Source organism: Andrena cerasifolii, chromosome 13 (genome assembly GCF_050908995.1).
Source record: "Andrena cerasifolii isolate SP2316 chromosome 13, iyAndCera1_principal, whole genome shotgun sequence".
In the NCBI taxonomy this organism is placed as follows: Eukaryota; Metazoa; Arthropoda; class Insecta; order Hymenoptera; family Andrenidae; genus Andrena; species Andrena cerasifolii.
The window spans coordinates 8,332,711-8,352,379 of record NC_135130.1 but is presented as its reverse complement, the minus strand read 5'-3'; the positions used below and the strand labels follow the sequence as shown (position 1 = coordinate 8,352,379).

The 19,669-nt window shown below is 41.9% G+C and overlaps 1 protein-coding gene across 2 annotated transcripts; it reads left to right on the top strand.

Annotated features, from left to right (window-relative positions):
• Positions 1-4,470: 4,470 nt before the first annotated feature.
• On the top strand, positions 4,471-19,491 carry LOC143375688 (synaptic vesicle glycoprotein 2B). 2 transcript variants are annotated; one of them, XM_076825059.1, is made up of 11 exons: positions 4,471-4,693; positions 12,210-12,260; positions 12,339-12,500; positions 14,431-14,593; positions 14,665-14,786; positions 15,298-15,536; positions 15,652-15,978; positions 16,054-16,198; positions 16,918-17,077; positions 17,681-17,808; positions 18,338-19,491. In XM_076825059.1, the coding sequence occupies exons 1-11, from the start codon at positions 4,672-4,674 to the stop codon at positions 18,406-18,408; spliced, it is 1,590 nt and encodes a 529-aa protein (XP_076681174.1). In that variant the 5' UTR covers positions 4,471-4,671; the 3' UTR covers positions 18,409-19,491. The 2 variants fall into 2 exon arrangements, with proteins under 2 accessions (XP_076681174.1, XP_076681173.1); XM_076825058.1 differs by lacking the exon at positions 4,471-4,693 and adding an exon at positions 11,053-11,301.
• Positions 19,492-19,669: the final 178 nt, after the last annotated feature.

Sequence of the window (19,669 nt, the reverse complement as noted above, 5' to 3'; positions counted from 1 at the left end):
ATATTTGAGTGATTAACGAAGCGGAATTAATGGAGTAATTTTGTTAGCAGCAACAGTGGTTAGTATAATTAATAAATAATAATTAGGAGAACAGTGAAATAACTTATCTGAAAAATCAGCGTTTAATGTGTCAGTTTTCTAAGGACCACCTTGTACATCTGAAATCTAAACGACACCAATATCTCTGACGTTCGCATAGATAACGTTTGATTCTGATGTAAATGATTCTTGGAAACTGTGCTCTTTAGTCAAGTTTCACACGTTATTTGCACACGCTGAATGGGTTCGATGATATCAACTGCTTATATATATGGAGAAGAAGAAGTATGAAATAAGGGATTTCGTAATTTAAGAAGCAATCGATTAATTTCAATTAGCGCCCCCTGGCACCCCCAAAGAAAACAGAGAAAGGAGATTACTGCATAAATCTAGGTGGAGGTGCTAGATTTTAGCTTTGCTTGTGGGTTGTATGTAATCTGGGTGGAGGATTAGATTTATTTTTACTTTTAACCTGTGCATAAATCTAGGTGGAGGTGCTAGATTTTAGCTTTGCTTGTGGGTTGTATGTAAATCTAGGTGGAGGTGCTAGATTTTAGCTTTGCTTGTGGGTTGTATGTAATCTGGGTGGAGGATTAGATTTATTTTTACTTTTAACCTGTGCATAAATCTAGGTGGAGGTGCTAGATTTTAGCTTTGCTTGTGGTTTGTCTGTAAATCTAGGTGGAGGTGCTAGATTTTAGCTTTGCTTGTGGGTTGTATGTAATCTGGGTGGAGGATTAGATTTATTTTTACTTTTAACCTGTGCATAAATCTAGATGGAGGTGCTAGATTTTAGCTTTGCTTGTGGTTTGTATGTAAAGCTAGGTGGAGGATTAGATTTATTTTTTTTACTTTTAACCTGTGCATAAATCTAGGTGGAGGTGCTAGATTTTAGCTTTGTTTGTGGTTTGTCTGTAAATCTAGGTGGAGGTGCTAGATTTTAGCTTTGCTTGTGGGTTGTATGTAATCTGGGTGGAGGATTAGATTTATTTTTACTTTTAACCTGTGCATAAATCTAGATGGAGGTGCTAGATTTTAGCTTTGCTTGTGGTTTGTATGTAAAGCTAGGTGGAGGATTAGATTTATTTTTTTTACTTTTAACCTGTGCATAAATCTAGGTGGAGGTGCTAGATTTTAGCTTTGCTTGTGGTTTGTATGTAAATCTAGGTGGAGGTGCTAGATTTTAGCTTTGCTTGTGGGTTGTATGTAATCTAGGTGGAGGATTAGATTTATTTGTACGTTTAACCTGTGCATAAATCTAGGTGGAGGTGCTAGATTTTAGCTTTGCTTGTGGGTTGTATGTAATCTAAGTGGAGGATTAGATTTATTTTTACTTTTAACCTGTGCATAAATCTAGGTGGAGGTGCTAGATTTTAGCTTTGCTTGTGGTTTGTATGTAAATCTAGGTGGAGGTGCTAGATTTATTTTTACTTTTACTTTAGATTACTGCAAACAAGACTGAAGTAATTCAAGAGCTTCGTGAGAAGAAAGCTGGATTTTATTGTTTAAATAATTTTTTTCTAATCACCTGATGAATTTGATTGAACTTGCATTAAGTATTTTTGTCCATTCAACTCGGCTCCCCCCGAGATTAAATCCCCAGTGCGCTACTGGCCTGGGCGATGAATTCTGCGCGTGAAATCCGCGGGAAACGGTTCGATAGGCGAGGAACAAGGTCAACGGGAAATTTCAGGAAGCACTTGAACCGGAAGGGGGCAGAAATCGTGCAATGAACTCTGCTTCCAGCAGGAGGATCCTCGGTGGAGCTTTCCTTATCGAAGAATCACCTTTCGAGGCGAGAAACCACGATTTAGCGAGCGACGGTGGAAAAGAGGGAATAATTTTCTTTCAACGCGATTTCCTGCTGCAGAAACGTCACAATTTAGAAAATCCTGATTTTTTCGCGTGATTTTTGCAGGAAAAAATCAGGTTCTCAACTTTAAATAGCCGCCATTTTGTTTTAACTTAATATTTCGGAAAATTCTCTCCGTCAACCCGAGGATACATTAATACACTAACGAAATCTCTTTTGTTTTTTTGATTTCAGATAATCTGGTTCCGAATGGCAATGCTCACCGCAAAAGCAAATTTTTAAACATGCTTCTTGGATGTCGCTTGTTATTTTATTATAAACTTAAATATTTTTCTACGAAAAAATTACCAAATATTCTCTAAACGTTGCTCTTTTAAACGCAAAAAGTTTTGTAAAATTATACGCGTCCGCTTCTTCAGAAAAAATTCACAAAAATTCGCATCTTTTCGACCGCCTGACTAGGCATAACCCCTTAAAAGAATCCCAAATATCGCGGCTTCTTTTCAGGCCGTCGAAGTAGTGTCTGTACGAGTTCAGAGTGCGCGGCAGACTCCCTTCAAGCACACCAGCGCGCCAGAACTCGGTTCTTCCAACGACGTCACGTTCGTTCCAATCGTTGCCTATTAATCGAATTAAGAGGGGTGGCATCGAGGGGAAGCAGAGATGAGACTGCCGCACAGCGATAATTGTTACCGGCCAGTTATCTCTTTCTTCCTCGTTTGCAACGCACCAGACTCGTCCCCCCGCTTGACCCCTTCGTAATTGACGCAATTGACGGAATTATGTCGCGTAACGACTGTTTGGTCGAAGAACAAGAAAGGCGTACGAGGAGGCGGTTAATTAGCCGCTGAGAACGGCGGGGAGGAACACTTCTTACTTCTTCCAGCATTTTCTGCGCCTAAAGTATCGCTCACTGGCCGGTTAATTTTTTGTTTGGGACCTCGACAGTGTTTGACACCAATCGCGATAATGGTTATTTATGAGACTTCTGGCAATGTAAAAATTTCCTTCCTCGTTCAAATTCAAGCTTCTGATGAATGGGACAGTCCGGGCCACGAACATTTTCCAAATTTGCACTTTGCCAGTGGAACCCCTGGGAACGGCTAGTATCCGCGTGTTCGACGTTTGGCTCGATGGTTATCGATAGTTTGCGTTTGCCCAACGGTACCACCTGTTAACGCCTGCTTCGATCGCGATTTTCGGCGGAGGCTCGTTTCACTTGTTTGCTCTTCTCGGGGACCAGCGCGTGGATAGATACGTGGTGGAAGAGGATACAGGGACTTTTTAATAACCAGAGCATACCTCTGTTGCTAGTGGTGCCTACTTTTGGGGCTATGAGCCTCTTGGCGGATTTAAGGGGAAAGGCCCAGATTAGGGATTGCAAATCGGTAACAAAAGTTCCATGGAGACAGTTATATTAGAACATTTATTAAAAAAGTTTCCATGAGATAAAGAAAAACACTGAACTATTAGGTGCAACTTTTATTTAACAATGTAATCTCGTATTCTTCGTGTTTATTTATTAAAAGGTACGAAAATCATAACATAAGTGATTAATAGTTTCCTAAGAAGTATTGAACAGAAAGGAGAACTTGTGAAGGATAATACCTAGATAATATTTTTTTATAGCTTCCATGAACCAAAATATACAAAAATTCTATAATATCTGTGTAGAAATGATCTACCTGGGTAAATATTACAAACAAATAACACATTCAGAATATCAATTTAAGTGTAATAATTATTTATTATTGATGTACTACTATTGAATAGTATTCAGAATTTGTTACAACGATTGTGAACTCTTTTAATATCGATGAACAAAATATCTGTTCCTGATATAGAGAAATATTTATTTCTGTATTTTATAAGTTCCATTCCAACTAGAACTTTTATCTTCAGGAACTTTTACTTTATCAGTTCTCGTGGGAAATTTTTTAAAAAAAGTTCCACGGTCCATGTTTTGAATAGAACCTATTGAAAACTTCCACAATACTCTTTCGAGCCCTGATATTAACTAATACTAACTTGCATATAACTATTATAATATATTAGTTGTAATTATATAGAAGTTACAGTAGTGGCCAAAGGAATGTCTCAAAATTTCTCTCCCACATTGGAGAGCTGCCCAGAGCAGTCTACTAATAACTAACAACAACGCAGTAGCTGAATAAACCTTAATAAAAATATGACTTAAAATTTCTTTTGACGTTCACAATTATTTAAACAGCTTGTAAGAAAAAATCCTCATAATTAATTCTCCCGCATCGTCCACGCCGCGCCCATCATTTCCTAGATCCATCGTCGATCCTCGACAAGGTCCCTCTTCCTGCGTCGATCTCGATCCACTGCAGCCGCGATCGCACCGCCGCCCGACGATCCCCCGACGCCGCCACGTCCTCCCCGCGAAAAATGAAGAAAGTGGATGTTCTTCGTTTAATCAGCGTTCGTGACGATAGTTTCCAATGAAAAAGCTCGACGTCCACGCAGCTGTATTTACAGCACACGTGCGTCCACCGCGACCAAACGTGGCCAAGACACTCGCGGCGCTTCTTGAACGTCGAACCTCGAAGAACGCCGCGGAGATGCTAATTTCGAAGTTCAGTCAACGTTGACTAGCACCGTGTGTCGGGTCATCCGGGCTCCGAATCGTGTTTTCGGGGACTTTCCATCGGCTTCGTCCTTTGTTCCCCTCCGAAAGGAACGGCGGACACTCGGGAGCCCTTTTTCACGAGTATGCAACGAAATTCGTCAGCCGCAAAGTGTTAAGAGCCCGGGGGAGACTGATTTAGCTGCGTCATTGCGATCGACGGGACCGAATGGAGATCGAAAACGGAGGAGGTGAGTTGCGTGAACTTTGAAGTGGTGGCTTTTTTTAGGTTTGGGTATTCTTCGTTTTTTTTTAGGGGATTTTTAAGGGGTGGATGGGTTCTGTGGGGTGGATTTATTTAGAGGGGGATTTAATGTGGATTTAAAGTGTGAAAGTGAAATGGAGTTGGGATGGAGAATTTGTTTTTTTATTCATGTTTGGGTGTTTGAAAGTTCGTATGATGAAACTCGTAAGAATTGGGACACCTGGCGTGTTTGCAGAAAATGTGATATACGACACAGATCGAATACTTTTTAGAGTGAAGTTTGTTTGAGTTCTTTAATGAATTTGCAAGGTTTTTTTCAGAATTAATTTACACAGGGTGGGTGCTCTAATGTTTATGAACAACAGTGTATGTTAAATTGTAAATAAATTTAGTTTCGTGGTTTCCTTGCGTGGGGTGAGATTTTTGGGGAGAGTTGGAGGGAAGTTATGAAGAGATGATTGATTGATTTGTAGGGGTTGCAAGTTGGGCGATTAAAAAGTTCGAGGGAAGATTCTAGAGATACTTAAATTGCGTCGGCTTGGTTAATCAGAGGCTCGATTAAATTAACCAGAAAATGCCTCGAGCGATGAATTTACGTGCAGATGATATTGTGACTCAACGCGCTGCGTGCAGCCTTCGACGGTTATCAGAACTTGCGTGCACATCGTCCAATTTGCTGTTTATAAGCCAATTAATAATTTATATTGGAACGAAATTGGAGTCGCTGTAATGGATCGGAATGAAATCGATCGGAAGCTGTGTCTGTGCTGCTGCATAGATAACACGACTATTTCCATTTCTAATTACGTTAGCCACGTGTTATGCGATGGAAAATTATTGTAACAAGGCTGTATGGAAGCAGGAGACTTGAACGATCAATCTAATGCCATGAACAAACTGTTATTATGATCAAACGAAGAATCAAATAGCGTTCAATTAGCTTGGATTATTTTTATAGCTTGATCTCTCGGGGTAAATATTAATAATAATATTAATATTAATTTAAATATTAGTAATATTCAAATATTAGTAATATTAAGATATTAGTAATATTAAAATATTAGTAATATTAAGATATTAGTAATATTAAAATATTAGTAATATTAAAATATTAGTAATATTCAAATATTAGTAATATTAAGATAATAGTAATATTAAGATATTAGTAATATTAAGATATTAGTAATATTAAAATATTAGTAATATTAAAATATTAGTAATATTAAGATATTAGTAATATTAAAATATTAGTAATAGTAAGATATTAGTAATATTAAGATATTAGTAATATTATAATATTAGTAATATTAAAATATTAGTAATATTAAGATATTAGTAATATTAAGATATTAATATTATTAATATTTTTATATTATATTTAATATTTTAAGAATAAATAATATTTAAAAATTTTAAATATTAATATTGGCAAAAATATGAAGCACACTAATCTAAATGTCTTTGGTGATTCCCCGCTCCACTGATCTTCACATCGAAAATTAAATGCACCGTTGGAGAATGCAAGAGGAAGAATAATACACATGTATGTTGACGAAAGATAAATAAAAGATCAACAGGAAAGTGATGAAGAAGCACAGCATTAAAGATAACATATCATCATGTCCCATACGGAAATGGTTCCCCCTTTCCACGACAAAAGTTCAGTTAAAATTCACTCGAGTGGTATAACAAAAGATTAATTAAAAATCGTCAATAAAAATCCGGGAATCTCAAAATTAATAAAAATAAAATCTTCTATTTTCATCTGCAAAGGGATTTGTTCCACGAAATATAACTAGGTTTCAGAATATTTAGTAATCTTTAAATCGAAATTCTTCTTCAACGTATCCGACCATCAATTTTGTAATTAATGAGACCTAACAAGACCTGTACCTACTAGCACACTTAGCAAGGTTGCACAAATGAATTATCATTAACTGCCTCATCCTCGTGGCCAAATAAGCCCACTATCGTCTGATATAACAATGCAACGCATCCCTCAGCCAATAACAATTCGCAAGCGAACTAGAACGAACAGACTCGAACCGATGCTATTTATCAGCCCGTAGCAGGCTCACCTTTTACGATCCCACGGCTGCGCGAAATTATACATAATCACTCAGAACTATTAGTCCATAGTCCCATTAATTACTGCACTTTAAAATTAAATGCCACATCAGAGAATTCAAGACCCACAGAAATACAAAAATGGTAGATTCTCAGTTTAGAAAATTTTGAGATATTTAATTTGTCGAAAGAAACATCGATTTTCAATTATATTTATAATTTTAATTTTTATTGCAGGTAGAAGGGATTTGACATTGATTCTAATACAGTGAAGGCTTCTAACAAGAAATATAATATTGATGTACTCCAGCTTTCAAAATTTTGAGATATTTAATTTGTCGAAAGAAACATCTATTTTCAATTATATTTATAATTTTAATTTTTATTGGAGGTAGAAGGGATTTGATATTTTTTCTAATACAGTGTAGTCTTCTAACGAGAAATATAATATATTCCAGCTTTGAAAAGTTTGAATTATTCAAGTTATCTAAAGAAGCATCGATTTTCAATTATTTTACACCGCAGCGAATTATTAAACTAAACTTTCATGGAATTTTATTTTTCATCGAAGACAGAGGGAATTTGACCTTTTTCCTTTCTTTTCTAATACAGTGGTGTCTTCAAGTGTTGAGATAAAATTTTCTACTGCCAGAGTGCCATTGCGAGATGGCTGGATAAGAAAAGGGGGGAGTTTGGAATTTGGAGTTTGGAGTTAGACGGTGGCGTTTCTCGGCACCCAGTATGTGGAAAGAAGGAATCATTGTTCGCCGGCAGCAGTCACGGTTCTCGTGTTCTTGACATCGTTTCAATTTAACACCCCCTCCCAGGCGAGCGACACGCGCGCAAAAATAGTCAGTCGCGAGATAAAGAGCCGCGGCGAGTTGCATTTCGGCCGTTTGGCGAAAGTTTAAGGACGCAGCTCGCCAATTTCTCCGCCAGCTGTTATTTCCAACGTGATCCCACGCATTCGGCGATTCGTGGCACCGCGCTCGTCACCGTAAGTCGCCGTTAAGATAAGGCGCCGCCGAGGCTTCGAGTAGCTCCTACTAGTTATCGTGATTTATTTGCCCAACGATTCACTACGAGACTCTCTTCGCTCGCAAAGTAGCTGAATCAGAGTGGGCGTCCAACAGGCACACTCACCGTCCCCTGGTTTGATACACCGTGGGAATCAAAAATGGACGAAATTTTTATTTAAGCAAAATTCGGAACAACAAATAAAATTTTTAAAAAAAATTATTCGCCACGTGTCGAATAAAGTTAACTCGGTTTAACGAACGACGAATAATTTTTTTAACCTCTATTCCCCGTTCGAAATTTTTATTTAAGCAAAATTCGGAACAACAAATAAAATTTAAAAAAAAATTATTCGCCACGTGTCGAATAAAGTTAACTCGGTTTAACGAACGACGAATAATTTTTTTAAACTATTTTCCCCGTTCGAAATTTTTATTTAAATACAAAATTCTGCCCAGTGGGAAGCCTAGTTGGATAAATGATGCTTGAAGTTCAGCTTGCATGAATGCAAAGTTGCAGAGGAAGAAAGGAAAAGTGTTATCTCGAAGCAGCCAACAGACAGCAGGGTAATCCTCAATGGACGGAAAAGTTGGAATAAATAAACATTGAACTTCGAGTGGCCGTTTTATCGTTTGCTCTCTTGATGCAATTTTTCCATCGTTTAATCGGGCACGATTAGTTTATCTGAATCGCCGTCTCTATCTCTCCGCACGCTAAATTCCTGTGCCATGCGTGCTGTTAATTAGCGATAGCCGCTCGACTCGCTCGATCCCGTAACGAAGCCACTTTATTCGAATTTTCGAAATTATTCAATGAATGAAACAACTAATTCTGAAATTCTGCTTAATATTCTTTTAATATCCCTGGACTCTGTTCCATAGAATTCTATTAAAAAAGGCAATTCTTCTATTAGAAATGAAGCCATTAATTGGGACAGGATTCTAACGCTTAAGGTGCCTCTCGGTGCTCCCTCTATAACTGCTAAACCTAACCTCATTTTCCTTCTCCAGAAAGGAACGGAAACCCACCGCTAGGGATTCTAGGGAACGCTATTGAAAAAAGGCACTTATATTTCTATTTCAATTAGCCTTCGTCCGTTCCTCATTTCACGAACTGAATTTGTTATTATTCGAAATATTTGTTTTTATTCACATTCATGAGTTAACATTTACTATTAGATTTTTCACAACTTTCACATAAAATAATAGAACAGTATTGCGGGAAAACTGTGTCAAATTAACACTAGGGACGGATGAGGGTTAAACAAATATGGAAAATTAACATCTTTATCTCGAAAAAAATACCCTAATAAAGAGAAAATTGCAAAAAAAAAAAACTGATAGAGGAAGTGCAGCATATTTGGAATACCGAAGTATCTAATAAACTACTAACGTTATCTAATTTGTAACACCGTACACAATAGGGGCTGAAGACCTGTTAACTAATGGCATTTGTGGATGAAACGCCATTTCTACATTTTCGTCTTAATCTGCAGAATAAGAAAACGTCAATGAAATATTAAAACGTCGTTAAAATATGTCAAAACAGTTGAACACTTAATCTACTCATTCCAGAATACAAAGTGTAACATGGAATTTTAGATTTCAATGCCATGTTGCTAATTCGGTATACCGAGGTGAAGGTAATTTGGAATATTTCGAAGCTTAGCGATGCTTTTGTTTCACGCGTAACGGCTACCGCCGCTTCGGTTTGGGCCAGCGCTGTCCATTTATATTTACTTACCTAAGATTGTTCCAATATTCTGATTTTTGAGCCTGATTAGATCACGAAAGAAAATAATTTTATTAACTACAGGTTTTTTAAAGCTTACAAAGCGAAGTCGCCTGGGCCCCCGCCCAGTAGGCCCCCAGGGCCCCAAGCTTAAAACAATTATGATTTTATCCAAACTATATTTTTTCTGTACTACTACAATAAGACCGTTTTTAGTAATCTACTTCTTCATGTTCCTGAAAAAATGGGCCCCTCCAGGGGACCCCTAGGGGCCCTGCTTAAAAAAAATTGATTTTATCCAAACTATATTTGCGTTCAGAACTACTACCCTTACTCCGCTTTTAGTAAACTTTCTCTTCATTTTCCCGAAAAAATGGGCCTCTCAGAACATTTGCCCCTGGGCCTTTTTCTTAAATCCGCCTCTGTTTGAAATATAAAAGCTTATTAGTTTCCCTATGATATCTTGTAGTTTTATCTGTTCCCATCCTCTTTCGAAATTTCTATTCGTCTTAAACAAACTGATATTCCAAATATACTGCGCTTCCTGTATAAATGTTCACCCAGCAAAATCAAAGTAAGAGTAAGTCAGTAATTAATTTATTCGTGAGCAAGTAAAATCACCGTACTAAGGACATCCACCCTATATCTGTCCCCAAACCTTAGCTCTCGTCCTCTGTAGCGCAGTCCCCATGTTTTGATGCGCCCTGTAGGGAATATACATCGATCTACAACCTAATACACATTATCACCGTTCAGCGGACGACGTTCGTCCCTTACGCAAGCAAAACATAGCCTCCAAGGGATCTTACACGCGTTCTATTCAGAGTCCCCTTCGTCACAACCCAATTCTTGATTCAGCTCCAATTCAAATCCAATCGAACAGACAGCAAACTTTCCAGCGCGCAAACTGTCCGACCTCTCACCCAGAACCACCGTGCGCGTTTCGACACCTCGTTTTCGAAACGACGCTCGGAGGAATACTAAGGAAGCGAAAAGGACACGCCGCTTATGTGTGCCGAGGTGAACGAAAGGGGAGAGTGAGTGGCGTCACTGTCCGGAGCTAATGCCCGAAAGACGAATCAGAGTCGCCGTTCAGACCCGGGTCACGCGAGGTATTCACCTCTCGATGCCCTTTGCGGAGCCACCAGATAACGCCACTGTTGTGAAGTGACGTTGCAGAGACAACATCGCTGCACAGCCACAGGTGGGCATTGAAAGGCGCAGAAGAAACGCCCCCGTGTTCCCACCGTCCCCATTCGCATCCCCATTTCGAAACCCACCCCACGCAAACCCCCACGACTCAACGTCCTCCCCGAAGGTGCCTGTATCCATCGCTAAAAGGGATCCACGCGTTCCTAAGCTCGGCATCCCACTTTATCTGCGATCTACGGCGAGGAAGCGTCTACGCCAGAGATAAGGGGCTCCGTGCTGCAAGGGAGAAGGGGGGGGGGAGCCTAGCGCTATCGCGACTAGGGACGCAGATGCGCGGGGAATAGGAGCGCGAAAAGAAAGGAGAACAGTGGTGGGCACTCGGCAGGTTTATTATTACGGTTGATTAGGGGGCGGGTGCAGTCGGTTAGGCGAACTCGCGGCGAGCGAAACGCGCCCGTTCCCGAGTGCAAGGCCGCGCGAGTAGCGCGCAACCAGCTGGCGTCGGCGTCGGCGCGGCGATGCGTTAGTTTCGCGCGCGTACGATGTCGGGCGATATCGCTCGGTTGGAACACGAGCCAGCCGTGACCGAGCCGCTAGTCGCGGGGGACGCTGGACCCACGTTGCAAGGTACAACACGGCCAACCGCATTCGACCATTTCCCCCCTCTCCTCCTCCCGCCCGGGGCCACGCAGTCCCGCCGATCGGGCCCGAAATTCGTGAAGTGTCAGGGGCCAGTGGAGTGTCCTCGCCTGTGCCCCGATCGGCTACCTGCTCCCGTTGCGAGGTGACGAGTTCAGTTCGCGGATAGCAAGAAGATTGCGCTGTTTGGTGTCGTTCTTTCGCAGTGTCTGGAAGTCACAGAGGTCGCAGCTTCGAGGCTTCGCAGCGACAGGTCCGGAAAGTTTGCCTCCCCGAAAACTGCCCAGCCTCGAAGCTGCGAGCTTTGGGACTCGCGCAGCTTCTACGAGTTCGTGGCACGTGGAACGTTCTCGAACGGCCACCCCCGTTTCGCAGCGTGGACTGTTTCTAAGTGGCCTCGGTAGAGACGTCAGTCTCGATTAAATTCGTGGCGCAAGAAGCGGGACTGTAAGTTCGGGGACCTTTTTTCCTTTACTTGGGAACTGCTGCACCCTTCGGCGATTTAAAGTACCTTACACCCCCTAAGAATCTCTGTGTCACCTGGCGAAAGTGACGTAAAAGAAATGGCACGTCGTCTCCGAGGAAACTAGCCACCACCTAATCTCCCCGAAAGTGTTTCCGATCCGAGTTTCGTCGCGACACAAAGAGCTGGCGACAATGGACGGAAGAGTGACAATGCGAGGGGCTCCTAGTCCTTTGTCCCAGTCTCTCGCTGTTGCCCTGTTGACGGCGGAGGCGTCAACGTGTTTTCTCGAGACTCATGCTCCAGGAATTGTTTTTATTCTCGGAATAACCGGCGGCAAAGTATGCGGCTGGCTTTCTCGCCAGCCTGTACACGCTGCCGCGGTTTGTTTCATTCTGCGGCGAATAAAACGATTTTCCTCGTGTGATTGCAGGCACCAAGCAGACGGCGGAAAGCGTTGCCCAGGATGCCGTCGACCAAACAGGTACTGGTCGCTCCAGCGACGATGGACGCCGGTGATGTTTTACTAATCGCCCCCTCTGCTCTCTGTATTCTTCCGCAGGATTTGGCAAGTTTAACCTTAAGGTTATGGCCGTCTGCAGTCTGATATTCATGAACGTGGCGTTCAGTATAACCAGTATTGGCTTCGTATTACCATCGGCAGCATGCGACTTCCAGATGACCACCGTGGACAAGGGTCGTATGAGCGCGGCGCCGATGTTAGGTAATCGATATCCTTCTGTCTTCCTTCGAATGATATTGCGTTTATTTATTGTTCGGTATTCTTTACTGATTATTTATTATTCTTTATCTATTATTTATTGGAACGGGTGAGAGAAAATTTGAAATTCATATTTCTGAAAATATTTTATTTCTGTTATTATTCGCAGTTTAAGGGGTCTTTCTACTTAGCCGAAAAATTAAGCTATTTACAAAAATTTTTTTCTCAGTAAATACAACATATAATGAAATAAATCTTTTTGGTATTTATGAAGTGTTGAATATTTATCTACACTTATATTATAAAAAAAATTAAAAAGAATTTTTACAATTTGTTTTAATTGTTTTTTTACGACGTCAATATGGCACCTAAAAGCCAATTAAAACAAATCGCAAAAATTCTTTTTAATTTTTTTTTTTATAATATAAGAGTAGCTTAATAATTACCAAAAAGATTTATTTCGTTATATATTGCCTTTACTGAGTAAAATATCTTTAAAAATAGCTTAATTTTTCGGCGGTTCAAAGTAGAATGACCCCTTAAATTCTTTCCCCGCCACTGCTCTGTGCTATTATTCGTTTGCTGGTGTTCTTCCTTGGTTTTGAGAGCTACTCTTTATCAAAAAAAATTTCATTCATTTATTTATTTAAGAAGGAGCGTTTGTTCGAGTTCTCGCGGCAAATTTAACTAAAGTAATTGGCGAAAGTGCGTTTCCGTCATCGTTGCATATCGCCTGGTACGCCTTTCGTCAGCCCCTGTACGCTTTCGATCGATCTAACTTCCACCCTTGTACAGAGGGTTGTAGCAAAGGGGCTACGAAGCAGAGAATCTATGTAGCAATCGGTAGAGTAAATGGAGAATTCGTAGCAGAGTGCCTTTTTCGTCCCGTGGACAGTCATCTAGACCCCTTTAAGAAGAATGCCCGCTCTCGAACGTTCGATCGGGAGTGGAAAATTCTGGGACGAAAGCTTCGAGGCAAAAGTCTTGAAATGGGACGCGGCGCAAATTAAATGAGTCGCGTCGCAAAGCATGCGTGTGTTAGCCCAGGGACGTAGATACAAGAGCGAGCAGAAGGAAGTCAAAGTCAAGAGCAACGCTTCAGGAAGCGAATCAACTTCCCGCAATCCTTGAACAATAGAATCAATCGACGACCGCGATGCTGAATTATGCAAAAATATTCACAAAAAATTCACCTCTTTATCCGCCGAGTCTATTACATTTCCATTGCCATCTGAAACTTTCACTTTACTCGTTAATTGAAATTGCGGAAATATTTTCTCTACTGAATTAGTCACCGCTCCACTTTTACACAATTTTGTCGGACTTCTTACGGGACGAGTACTCGCATGCTAGTGTACATTATCGGGAGAGGGATGCAGGGAGTTTAAAAAAAAAATTATCAAACCTTCTCGTCAGATTTGGAGCGGCCTGTACACTAACGAATCGCGCAAGTTGTTGCATTCGACTGGGCGACACTGCCAGCGACTCGAATGCAAATAATTAAGCCTTGAAGACTTGCATTATGCCAGAACGTGACTGATCCCCTCCTCTTGTCAATTTTGCGCGTCTGTGTACATAGAATGTGGAATAAACAGCGAGCTGATGATCGGTGAATTATTGCTACAGCAATTCATACATCGCTTTCGTGCAGTTTCTCTTTTATGGTGATCGTTCACCTACAACGTCACTGGCAATTCTTCCAAGCCGAGCCCTTGTGCCACGTAAAGATCATCCGTTCACCTTGTCCCACAGCAGTTCCCGCTTAATCCTCTCATGATTTATTACCGATTGCGAGTGAAGATGAGCAGAATTATGCAGATATTATTCTTCCCCAGATAAGCCATTAATTCGCCACCTCGGCGGTAATTAATTCAGATAAAATTGTCGACGCGAGTGGTCGCTGAATTTTCTGTACAATTTTGAAAAATTCCAGGTATGCTGGCTGGCTCGTACATCTGGGGCTGCTATGCAGCCATAAAGGGACGAAGGATGTCCCTATTAGTCGCGCTCTTTCTCCACGGAATCGCTGAGTTATTGGCCTCGGTGGTGCCCCTCTATTGGGTCTTCTTGTTCTTGAAATTTCTAAGCGGCGCAGCGTTAGTATCTCACGCTCGATCTTCTAGAACCTTCTCTCTGGTATCGTACGGTAACAAGACACTGATTTCAGTATGAACGGGCAATCGGCTGTCGTCTTCATGTACTTGGGCGAATTCCAACCGACTGAATACAGAGACAAGATGCTGTCTTGGATGGAGATGGCTTGGGTGGTGGGAATGATCATCCTGGCAGGTGAGCTTGAACACTATAATCTTTAATTTCTACATTCGTTCGACTTAAGATCCCCTTTTAGCGCACTTATCTAATATTCCCAAGGACTCTATTATTCATCTGTGACACGTTTGTGACTCTCATTCTCTTAATTGCACTGGCATAGTTGCAGTACAATTCAGTGTACTATATTACTAGAAGGTGTTGAAAACTAGGAACTTTTTCCATTCTATATAGTCCTCGGAATGTCCACCAAACAAGAAATTCCCTTTTCTGTGCGTAGGAATAGGTTTTTTAATTTATGGATGCCACGAAAAAAACGAACCTCGGGTGATGGGATTCGAACTCGGGATCCGCAGAGTGCTAGTCAGGCGCCAAACCAACTCCACCGAAGTCGATCCCCCGAGGTCTCTTATTCCGAGCTCCCTTTTCTGGGAGTTCCTGACCCCACTTGTTTTGTGCAAGCTTTGCAAAACACGCAAAATGATTCGCTCAACGTTTCATCTGAATATCGACCTGTTTGAATCCTCAGGTGTCGGTTGGATCATCATCCCCCTGGAGGTGGACTTCGTTATCGCCAATTTTACCTTCCACTCTTGGAACCTGTTCGTGTTCATATGCTCGCTGCCGGCGTTGCTGACGGGCGCGTGGCTGCTGTTCTTCCCCGAAACGCCGAAGTACCTGGCGGAGACCGGCCAGAACGTGCAGATGCTGGACGTGTTGATGAGGATGTATTCGGAGAACAGTGGCGAGCCACCGAAGGAGTATATAGTAAGCATCTCTTCAATATTCGAAAGCAACAGAGGATGTTAGTTCTTGCGCCGATGTCAGACGGGCTGCATCTCCAGGGGACGCGCAATCACGCATTTCATGCCCACGTTTTCAGACGAAGCTGCGCAACTGCGGTAACAACAACCTCAACGACCTGGTGCACCGAATAATGCACACGAAGGAGCACGACGGCTCGGAGGAGATGTCTTTCAAGCTGATGACGGAGGACATCTGCAGGAAGACGATGATGATACTGAAGCCGCCGTTTCTGTGCAGAACGGTCATCGTCTGTCTGATAGCCTGCTTTGTCACGTCTTCCTATTACACTCTTACGCTGTGGCTGCCGGAGCTGTTCCACAGATACGCCGACTTCCAGGAAGCGTACCCCAATCAGACCGCCAGCGTTTGCACCCTGAAGGGCAGTAGGAACGCCACTGAAATGGTGAGTGACGAGGCGGTGAAAGTGTTCGATAGATGACAGTGGGCGTTTATCGTGATCGATTTGATGGTGACGCAGGTGCTGACTGACGACCCCTTCGACTGCAACTCCAGGGTACAAACCAGCGTGTTCGTTCATACGTTCATCTTGGGCGCATCCTGCATACCAACTGGCCTGATATTGCCGCTGCTGGTTAATTATGTGGGGTACAAGTTCTTCCTGGGTGAGTTGGAGGGAAGCTTCGTTCAGCTGTCGAGGGAGGAACTGGGAGCTCTGAATAGGCTAGTTCTGATAGGAACTGAGCTCCTGGTATAGTACCTAAAAGGGATATAGCGAGGCAAAAGCTGCGGACTCCCAAAGTTTATGGCTTCGAGATTTCAAAAGAAGAGGTTTGACATTTTTGGGGAGGTAAGCTTTCTAGACTTCTTGCTCCGAAATCTCAAAGCTGTGTACACTCTGGGACCCTAGCTATATTTATTCTAGGTCCTATACTTTGGGAGCTCCAAAGATTATGGGTACTATACTTTGGGGTCCTGAAAGTTGACAGCTCTAAAATGTCACGACAAGAGATTTGCCATTTTTGGAGAAGTAAGCTTTCCAGAATTCTTGCTCCGAAACCTCAAAGCTGTACTCTGGGAGCTTCTACCTCGCTATGTCCCTTCTAGATACTATACACCTCCAGACGGCTTTAATTATCACCCTACTACTAGCCTTCGGTATCACTTCTTCAAGTTTTCGGCCTCGATAAGTGTAAACACACCTGTGCATGATCATTTTTGGGGTATTGCAGTTGCTAATCTAAAAGCAGAGGATCCAGAGTCCACAAGTGCGCCTAGTTCGCCCTACTCTAGTTCCTCCAAATCGAACTATACAGCTGATAACTCGCGCCGACAGGAAAGGCATAGTCTGCAGGAAGTACTGAGTATCTCTTGCGTGTTCCAGTGATAACAGCCTTCGTGCCTGCTGTGGTCACCGCCTGCCTCTTCATGGTGAAGACGTCCACGCAGAACCTGGTACTCTCTTGCGCCTACGAATCGGTCACCTCTGTCTGCCTCAGCGTCGTCTACTGCCTCCTGGTTGACCTCTACCCCACTCACTTAAGGTAATCCATTCATCCATTCATCCTCTTGCTAGCCTCTACTCAGGCGATCCATTTGATCCGCTTTTAACCCCGCGCATAACAACAACTTTACTCTATAATCTCACACGCGACCACTGCTCATTTCCAGCGACCCACGATAAACAAAAGTATCGTCGATTAGAGTGCGTAATCCAGTAAATATCCGCCTGTTGACGCTGGTAAACGTATACCTGGCTGTTTTTCTCGCATACCACTCATAGATACGCTTTTATCGATCGAGACGCTTATCGACGTTATAAATAACCCGCGTGCAATGCTTATTTTTTTCTATCCAGTTATTTATAATCGCGAGGCGGAATTGAAGCGACCCTTATCAACGAGCATTGCGCCCATCGATCTTGAATATCCTCGAATGAAATTGCAATCCGACCTCGATACCTCGATATTATTATCAATAAGTCGTCGTACCGATTCCGTTTCCTATCTCATTGTTGGGAAATCTCGTCTGTCCTTGGGATTCCCAAGTTCCTAATCCCTGCGTCGCTACTGTGCACAATCGATCACCGATTTCCTGATCGATCCAAGTGCATCGAACTCGTTCATCAGCCTTCTTTCCTCTTGCAGAGCAATGGCGGCTGGTCTGTCGGCCTTCATCAGTCGAATAGGCGCCATAAGCGGCACCTTGATGATTGGATACTTAATCGACGACTACTGCACTTTGGTCATCGTCATAGTGGCTGCTCAACTGTTTTGTAAGCAATTTTTCTAATATTCAATTTCAGTGTTTCCCAAGCTTTCTTAAGTCGCGATCCGCTTCTATAATATTCAAATAACCTGCGACCCCCATATAGGATAAGGTAATTTAATAAAATAAAAAACACATTAAAAAGTAGGCACTTCTGAATATAATTCTAACCTAATAACATTACAAAAATATATAAAAAAAACCGTGGCGAGCCACCGGTTGGGAATCACTGTTGTAAGTATTTCTTCCTTCACTGTAAGTCCCATTGTTAAACTTCTCATTTCTGGAATAGACAAAAATTGATTTATGTGAGACCAGGATCCCAAATAAAAGGGAGCTCGGAATAATAGATTTCGAAGAATAGACATTGGCGGAGTTGGTTAAGCGCCTAAGTAGAACACAGTGGATCCGAAGATCGCGGGTTCGAGTCCCACCGCCCCGAGGATGGGAGGTCCTTTTTTCCGTGGCTCCTAAATTTCAAAATTTATTTCTACTCATTCCCTTGATATATATTATTTAATTGCATCATTTTTCAGTGAGTGGAATACTTGCCCTGTTCACCCCAGGGAGGAAGAGACCGAAGAAGCCGGACATGGAGAAATCTTAACGAAGATCCCTCGTCGGGTAAGATATTAGGAAAGGAAAATAGGAATATTATTCTGTATACACGTACTAACGTATTATGAACGTCGGAAGTTTAAATGAATGCATTTCATTTAGAAAGGACACTTAGGTACTTAGACGCGAGTCGCTCCAACTGCTGTGCTGCTGAAAGTAAAATCGCACGATCGGTTTATTCCGAGCCCCCTTGGTCCTCTGGATTAGGTAGAATCTCTTCGGCAGCACAGGCGTGTTGAGCAATTATTGTATGTACTTTGTTACGTTAGCGAACGATTCAGCGCGAAGGCTCAAGGAAGTACTTTAAGAGAATGCCTGCTACTGATTGAATCTCTGAATGGAGCTTTCGCATTGGCAAGTCTGGATATTAATTAGTCCATGTAACGCACAGTTCTTACGAATACTCAGAGAGAGAAATACTAGGGACCTAATTCTTCGACGCCTGTATTAAACGTACGATACTTTCTCGACTGAGCGATCTATGGCTTGGATATCTAACGATAGGAAGAATCATTTTGTGTGTGCTATGATTGCTGGAGGATGTTTTTGCTCGATGTACTTGTTAACTGGGAGAATACGTGGAGCATAATGCCACTCGAAATAAGCAACGAGGAGTCGCAGGTAAATGGAAGCTTGTTGTTGTAAGATTGCACGGCGAGTTGCCCAGTTGCATAATTACCGAGGGATTATTCAACGTGGTTGAGTGGCGGGTGCCTTTTTTTGTCTCGACGTATGCACTTCAATTATTATAAAGAGCTTGGAGAGAGAGAGAGAGAGGTAAATTAAACGTAGTTGTACTTAACAGTGTTAAGAACACGAGCCGAGGAAGGGAATGGAATGCTCAATTTAAACGATTGTCGCAACGATCTCTTATTGTAAATGCAGCAGTATGATAGCCGTCTATAAATGAAAATTGCACGACGGTAAAGAGCTTGATTATATTATATTAATAGGCGTCAGTCGCATTTCCTGCGCGGTTTATCTTACATTCTATTTTTCTATGTACGAGACTTTTTGTATTGTAGACTGTTTATATGCCGGCCATTGAGGTACAATAAAAAAAGTGTTCGTATCGAAACGACTAATTACTTTGCCCTCGCTTATCCTAATTCATAAATCATTTTACTAAATAAATACGACGCCCCGAATTGTTTCTTTAAATTTTACCAAATTTTAGGGCAGACGCGGGATTGGGGATTTGGGGCCCCTAGGCTAAAATATTTTACTTCAAACGAGTTGAGACAATTTTA